The sequence below is a fragment of the Sciurus vulgaris genome (genome assembly GCF_902686455.1).
Source record: "Sciurus vulgaris genome assembly, chromosome: 9".
Classification (NCBI taxonomy): Eukaryota; Metazoa; Chordata; class Mammalia; order Rodentia; family Sciuridae; genus Sciurus; species Sciurus vulgaris.
The window spans coordinates 84504006-84516731 of NC_136469.1; the positions used below are offsets into that span (position 1 = coordinate 84504006).

Below are 12726 nucleotides of genomic sequence, written 5' to 3' on the forward strand. Positions count from 1 at the left end.
ACAGATGATTAATAAATATCTAGAATACATAAAGAACTAAAAAAAAGAACTATGCCAAAAAATCAAATAACCCAAATAATAAATGGGCAAATGAATTAAACAGAGACTTCTCAAAAGAAGAAATACAAATGGCCAACAAATATATGAAAAAATGTTGAACATCATTAGCAACTAGGGAAAAGCAAATCAAAACTACACTGAGATTTCATCTCATGCCAGTCATCAAGAATACAAATAATTAATGCTGGAGAAAATGTGGAGGAAAAGCAAAACTTTTTTAAAAAAAATTTATTTGTTCTAATTTGTACATGACAGTAGAATGCATTTATACATTTTGATAGATCATACATAAATGGAGTATCTCTCATTTTTCTGATTATACATATTGTAGGATCACATTGGTCATGCAGTCATATATGTATATGACATAATAATGTCTGTTTCATTCTTCATTCCCCCCATACCCCTTCCCCTTCTTTCACTCCCATCTACCTAATATAAAGTAACTCTATTCTTCCCTATCACCGCCGTACCCTTATTGTGAATTAGCTTCTGTATATCAGAGAAAACATTTGGCCTTTGTTTTTTTGGGTTTGGCTTATTTCACTTAGCATGATATTCTCTAACTCCATCCATTTACTGGCAAATGCCATAATTTCATTCTTCTTTAAAGCTGAGTAATATTCCATCATATATATATATATATATATATATATGTATGTATGTGTGTGTGTATACACACACACACACACACACACCACATATTCTTTATCCATTCATCTGTTGAAGGGCATCTAGGTAAAAGCAACACTTTTGCTCTGTTAGTAGTACTGTAATTAGTACAACCACTATGGAAATCAGAATGATGTCTCCTCCAAAGACTAGGCATGAAACTACCATATGACCCAGCTATACCATTCCTTGGTATTTATCATCATACTACGGTGACATATGCGTATGCCTGTTTACAGCAGCATAATTCACAATAGCCAAACTATGGAACCAGCCTAGGTGTCCATCAATAGATGAATGGATAAAGAAAATGTGGTATGTATACAAAGTGGTGTTCTACTCAGTCATAAAGAATGAAATTTTGTTGTTTGATGGTAAATGGATGGAACTGGAGAACATCATGCTAAGTAAAATAAGCCACTCAGAAAGTCAAGAGTCCAATGTTTTCTCTCATATTTGGAAGCTAGAAAAAATAAGAAATAAAAAAGGGGGGAAATCTTATGAAAATAGAAGGGGCTGGTTGTTATTGGTGGTGGGAAATATGACATGTCATCTATTTCTCTGAGACATCAACTTCCAAACTTTTTCGTCAATTAAAAGCTACCTTCCCCCAAATACCAGTGATCATTTGAGTCCCAGGTTAGCCAGTCTAGGTGCCCCATAGCTTTTACAGCCAATGTGAGTTGCTAAAAGGTTGATAGTGTGACATGGGGAATAGGATTTTATTTTTAACTTATCTTCAAGTCATAGATAAATCTAAGATGATATTTTGATGGTGGGTTTTTCCCCCGCTTTGGTAGCAGGGATTGAACCCAGTGGCGCTCAACCACTGAGCCACATCCCCAGCCCATTTTTAATTTTTTTTTCTTTTGAGACAGTGTTTCACTAAGTTGCTTAGAACCTTGCTATGCTACTGAGGCTGACTTTGAACTTGTGATCCTCCTGCCTCAGCCTCCCGAGCTGTTGGGATTACAGGCCACTGTGCCTGGATGGCGGTGTTTTTAATAATGCCTTTTATACTATTATTTTGAAATGATATCAAAATGTAGAAGAGTTGTAAGCATAGTACAAAAACTCATATACCCTTTACTCAGGTACATCAACTATAAAAACATTTCACCACAACTATTGGTGTCTCTACCTACATACCTACTTACCTACAAGCCTACTTATCATTTAACATCATATACATTTTTCCTGGATAATTTGAGATTTAATTGCAGAAATTATACTCATTTACCTAAAATACTTCAACATCTATTTCCAAAGAGCAGGATGTTCCCTAATAGAATTATTAAATTCAGAAATTTAACATTGATATAATGCTATTATCAGATATGCAATCATATTCAAAATTTGCTGATTTTCCAAGTAATACCCATTATGGCAATCTCTCCCTCCCCATCCCACCTTTAGGATCTGATAATCAAGGATCATGGATTACTTTTACTTGTCATGTTACTTTTATCTCCTTTAACCTTTGTCTTTCATGACATCTACAGTTTTGAAAATGCCAGTTTTGAAAATGTTCATCAATTTGAGCTTGTCTGATGAACATATTTGGGATTATGTGTTTGGAGCATAATTATAACTTTAGATTTACCACACCTTTCTAACAGACCTCTGTTGTTTCAAAAGCAGCTTTATGTTAGAGTGAGTTCATTTGAGAAATGAATTCATTTTGAGGTATTAATAACTGAAAACTATCCCCTAGCTCAAAAACCTGCCAGGGATCACCATATTTTAAAAGTAAAATTTCTTAACTAAAGGACCAATGCAAGCAATTTTTTTTTTTTTTTCAATCACAAAAGCAAATACTTGTGTGTATATATGTGGCAGGGATTCTGGGAACTGAACCTAAGGTTTTGCGTGCTCAACCACTGACTACATCCCCAGCCCAAACATATACTTTTAATTGCAAGTTCAGTCTGCTTCTCATATAGGCTACTCTATGCATGCTTCAAGACGAGGCATGATGAAATTTTTACCTAAAGTTATTTTGAAAAAGGATTTTACTATGAAACACTATAAAAATAACTTTTTTTTTTTTTTTTTTTTACAATAGACTCAGTGATTGATGTGTTGAAGCTGTTAATCCATCATTAGTGTGTCTCATTTTACCTGAGTCTTATGTATTACCTAGCAATGCCTCTTAAGAGGCTAGATTTAAGAACTGCTTAAGTTTTTTTTTTTTTTTTTTTTTTTTTTTTTTTGCAGGGGGGTGAGTGTGGGTACTGGGGATTGAACTCAGGGGCACTCAGTCACTGAGCCACCTCGCCAGCCCTATTGTGTATTTTATTTAGAGATAGGGTCTCACCAAGTTGCTTAGCACCTCACTTTTGCTGAGACTGACTTTGAACTCGCAATCCTCCTGTCTCAGTCTCCTGAGCTGCTGGGATTACAGGTGTGCAGCACCTGGCTTGCTTAAGTTTTTAATTGCAAAAGTTCTAATGTTTGGAGAGAAAAAGACCAAGTCAGTTTGGTTTGGGGAGTCAGGAATTTTTGAGGGCACCAAGTACACCGGTATACTGTGAACATGGCAGAATAAAGAAGGGTCAGAAAGGGAAATGGAATTCAAACACAAACTTTATCTGTCTTGGAGTTTGCCCAAAGATGACCCTTTTCTGATATGTCCCCACTAACCAAAAAGAGAACAGGTGAGGTTTATTTTAAAATACAGTTTCTTGATTAGTATTTAAAATTTTTTTTTTATTTAAACCTGTAAATGTGAAGTAAATATCTGTTCTTATAATATTTGCCATGAAGTGAGTGAAAGAAACATTTTTCTTCTTTTATCATTCAATATAGCAAGGAAGTACAGCATGATGTTCTTATAGCTCTCTCCTTTTCCCAGGCATCTAATCCCAGAGTTCCATTGTCTTGTGTTATTTCTTTTTTCTTTGTAGCAAGAGTAGTAGCAACTTTTGCCCAGGAATAAGTAGGTCATTGGGCACATATGCGAAGCATAAGTTCCTACATTACAGGCAAGACCAGTGGCACAAACAAGAGGTGATATTTTACAGAGAGGTTAGAAAAAAAATAACCAATGAATGCAATCTGTGATTTGTTTCTCAAATTGTGCCCAAGAACACAAATTTCCCATCCAGTGAACTTTGCAGAGTTCCAACATTAACAGAATATCAGCTGACTTTTTAATCAAGCCATTGAGCACGAATCTTTCGTTTGAGGATAAATTTTTCAACAAAACTTATGACAACAGAAGAAACAGTAAGATACTTATCAAATTAATCACATATTTGCTTAAAAAGTTAACATTAAGGTAAATTTGAAAACTACAGTCAAAAATAATTATTCAAGCTAGATAATTTAGTTTATGACTATGAAGTATTATCCATGATCAGATTCCCCATACTTTTTTTTACTTTAATCTTTATAATTTCTTTTAAAGTTCACTTTGTTGCACTTGCTCTGTTAAGTTTCCCAATGAACAACAAAAAAGAGTGTCTTAATGTCTTCATTTGGTTCATAATGACCCTTTTTAAATGCTTTTCACTCTAATTTAGAAGAGGGGGCTCATTCTGTTGGCATCTTGGTATGAACAGAAATTATTGGAACAGCCCATTTTAAGACTTTGTTTTTATTAATATCCCATAGGCGAAGAATGATATGGTTACTGTGATATTTTGCACACAAAAATAATCCAAATCCAGTATCTTCATTGCTGACAATTTCTAGTCAATACTGTTTAGGATACTTCATCTTCTAATCCAATAATTTAAGTTTGAAAAAAGCAGAAAACTTTTAATCTCTTGGAAGGCATTGGCTCTTTTTGCTTCAGTATATTTAGGCTTCTCTTTTCTCTCTGCTCTCCTCGGATGAGCTTTCGGTCTGGAGATTTCTTCCGAGGAAATATCTACGAGAAGTAAGACGTCCCTGTGGCCAGCGAAATGGCTGGAACTGAAAACGGTGGTTGCACCTTAGAGGGAGAAAAGGTCTGTTTGGAAATCTAAGGTAGACTCCGGGCCTTCTTTGAGGAATTTGATTAAAGGGATACCTGGGTGTCCTTGGAATGGGCGGGACCCTTGTTGACGGATTCCTCGTGGTGGGCGGAGGGGTGAGCGTGAAGATCTGGCAGTCTGTAGGGTTTATGTTATTTTGTGAGCCTCCTGGTGGGGTGACAACCTCTTCTTGTCCTGTAGGGAGGAAAATACAAGTCAGAAAACAGGGCTGGTAACAGAAGCAGAAGTGAAATAGATCCTTAAGTGTGGGTGCAGGGGAGAAAGATGGAAAGAGAGAAGTAGAGATGTCTTGAAGCATGTTGGAAAGAACTGGCAAGGTCAATAAAATGAAATGTGGACACATCTTATGATCCTGTGTTTCCACTCTATGGAATTGACCCCAGAGAAATGAACTGTAGTTTGCAAAAACAACCAACCAGAAAACAAGTTCAAGGATGTTCACAACATCCTTTTTCATTAGCGCCTAAACTTGGCAACAATCCAACAAGCATCAATAGAATGGTTAAATATGTATATTCATACAATGAAAAGTACTTGTTGTGGAAAAGGAAAAACTATTAATGCCCACAGTAATATGGATGAATCTCATGGATGTTATGTTGAACAAAAGAAGTTAGACACAAAAGAGTATAACTAGTGAAACTATGGTAATAAGAAAAGTCAAAATAATGTTCAACTCGAGTTTAGGGTAGGAATTGTTTAGTGGAAAGAGTAAACAGGAAACTCCAAAAATGTTCTGTATCTTGATATGTGTGGTTTTTAAATGGAGATATCTACATTTCACACACATACACACATATAGATGTGTACACACACACACACACACACATATACCTCTCTATATACACAAGTATATATGTATGTATATATAAAATGTGATTAAGCTGTAACTTTAAGATCTGTGGACTTACTATGCATAAATTATAACTTAAAAAAGAAAATTCATGAGAAAAAATACTTATTTAATGTTAAAAATATAAAAATAACTTTAAAAGTTCTTTTTCCCTGCTCAACTAGTGAAGTCATTCCTTAGGAAGAGAGGGGCATCTACAAGTAGCAAAAGGAACAGGGCACAATTAGTTTTTAAGAAGAAATTTGGATTAAGTTCCAGCTTCAAGGTCTTCCCTTGGCTGAATCATTCATTCAAGTTGGCAGTAAAGGAAGTTTTCCTGTAGAGAATCATTTCTCCACTTCTGCAGAGACTCACCAATACAAGTCTGGGAAGGAGTGCCAGGCATGGATGCGGGAAAGACGAACCAGCCACAGGAAGTTGAGAGCACAGATGCATTTAAGAACTAGATTCCCTGGTTTCTGGGCTGTCTTGGATATGCTTACGTAGTTTTGTGCCCAGAGAACTCATTCATTGACTAGTCAATGATGAATAGAATCCTCCCTTGAGAATTATAGCAAAGAGACATAGTAAAAGCTGTTACTGGAAGGCAGGGGTTGGAGTGTCAGATTTTGGCCAGATGAATGTTGAGAAGCACAGAGGCCAGTTTGCATATAGAAGCAGTAAATTGGGGAAGGCCTCTGAGAGAGAAAGAGACAAGAGACTATGTGGTAACTGCTTGCTGATGGAAGTAGCCTTGGTTCTTGACTTTCCAGGGTTGGTCCCTCTGAGGGCGGGCTGTAGTTAAAGTTCTTGAAGACAACCCTATAATGACCATGCCACCTCCAACTCTATTTTATTTTTTGGTGCTAGGGAGTGAACCAGGGTCTTGTATGTACTCATACTTCTACTACTGACCCCTTGCTCTATTCTTTTTAAAACTAGCTTGAATGGGTGTTCATTCCTTGAATAAAATGCCAATCCTTTCTCCATACCCACTCAGGCTATTGAGTTGAAATCCTGTGATGAAATTAGACTAACACACTTTGAACTTCATAATGATTAAACCATACATTACTCCTTCTTTGTGATAAGCTTTGAATCTTTGTGACATGAAAACTCTACCCAGAATCTAGTCACCAGAGGAGACATCAGCCTCATTATTAAGCCCCATCTTGGGGTTGGGGATATAGCTCAGTTGGTAGAGTGCTTGCCTTGCAAGCACAAGGTCCTGGGTTCAATCCCTAGCACAAAAAAAAAAAAAAAAAGCCCCATCTTGACATTTTGCTGTGAAATGAAGCTTAGCTAGGCCTTGCACTCTGCTATTCATTAAACCACTCCAGCTGTTAAAAACAAACCACCCACTCACCCCTTGGGCTCGTCTCATTTCTTGCAACCTGAAGCTACTCTCTCTTTTTTTTTTTTTTTTTTGTTTTTTTGCGGTGCTGGGGATTGAACCCAGGGCCTTGTGCTTGCGAGGCAGGCACTCTACCAACTGAGCTATATCCCCAGCCCTTGAAGCTACTCTCTATATCCGATGGCAATTAGGCATTAGGCAGGTTTTAGAGCCTGCTAGGCTGTGGGTTGTCCAGTAGTATCCAGTGCTGTCTTCTGGGAAATCCCAAGGGTTAGAAATCAAGGAACAAGCTTACCCCAACCACCTTGGCAGGACCATGTAAAAATACATTCTTCCACCAAATTACATACAGGGTCATTACTTGCCTGGTAGCACATGTGTTCTAAAATGGGAGAACCACAGGGACTGTTTTGGGACCCTGTCACATCTTACAAAGTTAAGGCCACACATCTGAGTGAGTTGATACTTTTCATGTCTCTACCTTTGACTGAGTTAACCCTGTTCATCATTCTTTTCTTTATCCTTGTTCTGCTCTGTTCCTACTGTCTTCAGAATCTTTACTATCTTCTCAAATCTCCTTCAAAATGTTCGTTCTTTATTCATTTGAAGAATTCTCTGTACCTTTCTAAGTAGATTATTTAGCTTAATATTTCAGATAGAAAACTGAGGTGGTCTGCCATGAACTCTGGTTCCTACTTCTCTTTAAAGAGAAGTCTATATGCTACATAACTATTTAATCTGTTAGAATCTGACTCTGTCTCTTCCACTCCATCAGATCTACTTTGGAAAAAGTCAGTAGTCCTGGGCTTCTAAAAAGTTGATTCCAGGTGCCTGAAGTACTATTTTCCTGAGTCTCCTGTTAGAATTCCAAGTTTGGTCTCCTCAGGGAGACCTGAATACTGGTGAAGATCCCTGGCAACCTGCTTTCATAGCATCCTGTGAATCCACTTTCATAATACGTATCAGTCATGTGATTACCATTCAGTGGTTGTATTCCTGCTCCACTGAAATAGCCACATGAACATCTTGTAGACTGCGGTCTCAACCCTACTCCAGTGCCTGCAGTAGGACTGAACTGAGTGAAGGAAATCTCAGCTTCTACGATTGGAAAAGTTATCATGTTCTTACCTCTCAGGGACAGTGTGATGATTAATAAGTAAATATTTCCCATACTGCTCACTGACATGCCACCAAAGTTCTGAATGTCAAAGATGAGAGTTTTCCAAATGTAATGAGACCAGGGTAGGTCAAACATTCGAACATTAAAAACATGTTGAGCTGGGTGCAGTGGTGCACGCCTATAATCCCAGCAGCTTGGAGAACGAGGCAGGAAAATTGAGAGTTCAAAACCAGCCTCAGCAAAAGTGAGGCTCTAAGCAACTCAGTGAGACCCTGTTTCTAAATAAAATGCAAAATAGGGTTGGAGATGTGGCTCAGTGGTTGAGTGCCCCTGAATTCAATTCCCAGACCCCCACTTCTCTGCCCAAAACAAACAAAAAAAACTAAAAAAACAAAAAAACCCATGTTGAGAGCCGAGAACAAAGTGTTGAAAAGTCTGGGCTCCCTGAGCTCTGTAATTGTGTGCCTATAGACAGATTCCTTAAGTTCTTTGAGACTTTTTCCTTGTTTGTAAAATGGAGCAAATAACACTACCCATTTCATGAACTTGTGAATTTATCTAAGATGTCTAAAGTGTTCAAAATATTGTCTGACACACAATATACATTTAGTGTTAGCAATTATTATTAATCATGAATATTATGGAAAGATTCTATTAGCATAAGCCCCATTTTCTTAGGCCCATCTGGTTACATCATGTACATAATCTCTGCATTAAGAACAGAGCTAAAAGATACAGATGTAATAAGAATAGGCCCTCGCAGGGCATGGTGGCACACACTTGTAGTTCCAGTAACTCTGGAGGCTAAGGCAAGAGGCTCACAAATTCAAAACAAACCACAGCAACTTAGGACACCCGTCTCAAAATAAAAAAATAAAAGGATTAGAGGTAAAGCTCAGTGGTAAAAGGTCCTGACTTCTATCCCCAGTACCAATAAATAATTAAAAACAGAACTTCTAAGTCAAGGGATTATTGTTGACTGACAGTCACTGACGATGTCCTCTGCATCTAGAATAGTTCCTGGTTTACAGTGGTGTTCAATAAATATTTGATGAATTGAATGAATTGTCAGGCAGACACCGAGTTTTCCTCTTTGTATATTTTTGTGGTACTCAATTCTTAAATCAAGTCTCAGAATGTTTGATATATTTAAAAGTAGTGCAAAATTTAAAAAGTCAAAATATTGCTTAGAACTTGGATATCACTTTTTAAATGGGTTTATTATAGTCTAGACATGAAATTCATAACATACCAACAACTAGCACTTTTCAAAAAGAGTAATGAGGAGAAGAGCTTTGTTATAATTACCTGTACTCTGTGGTTATTTGGGCAGACAATAGCTGGTTTGTAGTGAACTATAGGGATTTTTAGAAAAGTAAGCTTTGTACTCGGAGTTTAAGTATTCAGCTCTTCCATTACAGTGCATATGGGTTCTTAGAATTCTCATGTACTTTCAGAGTTGAACCTGAAAGAAATTTAAGTCCTGTGTTTATTTAATTTACTCACAATAACTGCAGCTCAGTTCATTTGGTGGATTCACAGAATGACTATCTTGGTCAAATCTGTAATTTTGAAGATACAGAATTTGGAGCCGCAAAGGTGTTCCACAGGCCTCTTTCAATTCTGTGCTGTAAGTCAAGTTGTTTCAACAATGTTCAGGCTACTGTGTCGGATGCTGTGCACATACAGAGATGGCAAAGACGCAGCACCTGCACCAGGGAAATGCAGTGGTGCTGCAGATACACAGATCTGCAATGCAGAGTGGAAAGCAGCACGTATGTGGGTAATGTATGAATTGCTATAAAAATCCAAGGGGTGGGTGTGTGTGAGAGAGAGAGAGATTGCAATTTTAAAATTATGTTTCTTAAGAAAGACTTTGTGAAGTCGATATTATGGTGGCATTTAAATGTTGAGACTTGAAGCAGAATTTCAATAAACAGGTGTGAAAGCAGGAAGAGTGAGCAGCCACAGTCACTGCCATGGAGGAGAGAGAAAGAGGATGACTTTGAAGAACCACATGTGACCCTGTCTGGTAAACACAGAATATGTGTAAGTGAGCAATGAACAGGAACCAGTGCTGGGATAAATTGAAGCTAGATGGGAAGAACTGCCAAATTCAGAAACCAAATCTCACATTTCAACTGATGTCTTTTATTTTATTGTTTAGTTACGTATTTTTGTGATATGGGGGACTGAACCCAGGGCTTTACATATGCTCAGCAACACTCTAACCACTTTGCTACATAAGAGATAAGTTGTTCTTATCTCTGATCAGAGTTTATGATTCTTCTTCTTTGCTTTTGTCCAAGAGGCAAGGACAGCATAGTCAGAAAACTATCTTCCCTTGTCTCCATCATAGTCTCTGTTTAAATAACATGAATTTCTGGGAGCATAACTTAGTAAGCTGTCCTTGCAGGTTTCCCTTTAATTCACCCAGACTTTTTTAGATTCTATTTGGAAACAAGGTCCCACTAAATTGCTGAGGCTGGTCGAGATCCTCTGTTTCAGCCTCCTGAGTTGTTGGGATTATAGTTCCAGACCACTGTGTCTGGAATTGCTATCTTTTATATATGAATAAAAGGAAGCTCTAATCTCATTATAACTTGTTTGCATAATTACAAAGCCTCCTGGAAAGTGGAGAAGGTGACAAAATTGTCTCCATGATTACACATTTCCCATAAACTTGAAAGAAGGTGGTAGGTGGCTACTTTTGTTTTATAATTCCTCTTTTACATATCGCTTTTAGCAGGTGATGACTGGAACTTTGCCTTGGGGATTGGGAGCAAGTGACATTTATAATCTATGTCTTCTGATGGTCTGCGTTTGTGCAGAGGTTGGTAAGGGAATCTATGGGTGTCCTATAACCAGCTCTGAGGTCTGTACCTGTGTCCAGTTTGTCATGAGCAAGGAAGTTATTGAGGGATGAGTAAGGTTTGGCTGAGCCACTGCAGAGACTCCCCAGGGCAGGGCATGGGGGTGGGTGAAGGACTCTATTTGACTTCATTTTCTCTTCCCTGAACAGCATCTAGTTTTGGAAATAAGGTGAACTGTGGGGAAAAATGCTAAATTCAGGATCTCCAAAATATCTTCCTCCTTTATTTCCCTTTTTTCTTTCTTCCCTATCTTTTTCTTTCCTTTCCCCAGGGGTGTACACACCAGTTCTAAGGCTCAGGCCACCTGGAGATTTGGTAGTGGGGAAAAGGAGAAAGAATTGAAACAGTGGAGAAACTCATCTCATATAATCCTAAAACTTGCATTCACCTTGAGAGCACCAAGACACAGCTCACTAGATGTGATTAACTAAAGCAATGAACAGAGACTAAACACCTGCCTTGTACAAATTACTGCACAGTTAGAGATGGAGAGAGGTGGACAGCACTGTAATTCAAGGTAGAAATTGTTAGCTTCATGACACTAATGAGTGTGCAGTGTTTTTAGTGTATATGGCTTTTGACATATAGCTCACTTGGTCCTTTCAACCCCCATAGCAATGAATATTATTAGTACTGTCAATTCTCATATGAGGAGTCTGATGCTCAGAGAGGTTACAAGTATCAAAGACACAGAGCTACAGCTGAGACTAGGATCCAAGTCTTCAGATGATAGAAGCAGATGCAGGCTGATGGAAGCAGATATAAATAGTTCCAGTTTATGGAATGTGTAATCATGGAGCTAGTTTTATCTTTTCAGAAAATTTATTAATGAATGGGCCCACAGGAGAATAAAAACAAAACCCTTACCTTCTGCCACAGTTACCACCAACCAGCAGACCAGTGACCAGTAAGAGAAGCAGAGTCTGTGAGCCATGGCTTCTACCTTGAACTCTGACTGCTTACAACCCAATGCTCTTTTAAATGGGAGTTGGTGAGTCACCAGCAGACTGATTCAGGTAATTTGCATTTGCATAGTGGACCACAGCTATCTGGGCCTGTGGTGTGAGGGCAAGAAATCCCTAAGGACATACCAGACAGTGTGTATCAACCAGAAGTGTCTTGTAATGACAGCCGAGCATCATTCATCATACCTTGATTTTGGACAACCACACCCTCGCTGTCCTTTTAATCCCTCAAATCTACTCCCACGGTGCTGCCTTCTCTTTATCAGTGTGTATGTCTTCCTCTGCAAGAGAAGGGAATGCTCAACACTGCTTCCCTCTGTGGAGCTGACTGAGGGAAGAGAACTGTCCTGATGCTTCCTGACCCAGTGGGATGCAGGTTTTAAGAAGCTGTTCTTATCTCTGATCAGAGTTTATGATTCTTCTTCTTTGCTTTTGTCCAAGAGGTAAGGACAGCATAGTCAGAAAACTATCTTCCCTTGTCTCCATCATAGTCTCTGTTTAAATAACATGAATTTCTGGGAGCGTAACTTAGTAAGCTGTCCTTGCAGGTTTCCCTTTAATTCACCAAATTGCCTCCAAGATGGACATGGTGTATCTATACCTGGTTGATTTTCTGAGAGGACTGTCAGCTGCTGGAGGAATGAGAGGTGGAACTCACAAGTGATTAAGAATCTGGACCTCAGAGTTAGAAAACTCCAATCTTAGCTCCTTTTCTTACTAGGGGAGTCAGTGGTGAGTCTGTGAGGCCTTAGGTGCCTGATCTGTAAAGTGGTATTTGTAGTACTGTGTCAGTCAGTTTTCTGTTGCTGTAACAAAATACCTGAGAATCAACTTATAAGGAGGAGAGGTTTATTTTGGTTCACAGTTTTA

At 38.3% G+C, this 12726-nt stretch overlaps 1 protein-coding gene across 1 annotated transcript; it reads right to left on the reverse strand.

Moving 5' to 3' along the window:
* Positions 1 to 4536: 4536 nt before the first annotated feature.
* Positions 4537 to 11825, reverse strand: ODAPH (odontogenesis associated phosphoprotein; the record flags this gene model as incomplete). The annotated part of the gene is made up of 2 exons (XM_079153865.1): positions 4537 to 4886; positions 11759 to 11825. 2 exons carry the CDS (start codon positions 11823 to 11825, stop codon positions 4537 to 4539), a joined length of 417 nt encoding a protein of 138 aa, XP_079009991.1.
* Positions 11826 to 12726: the final 901 nt, after the last annotated feature.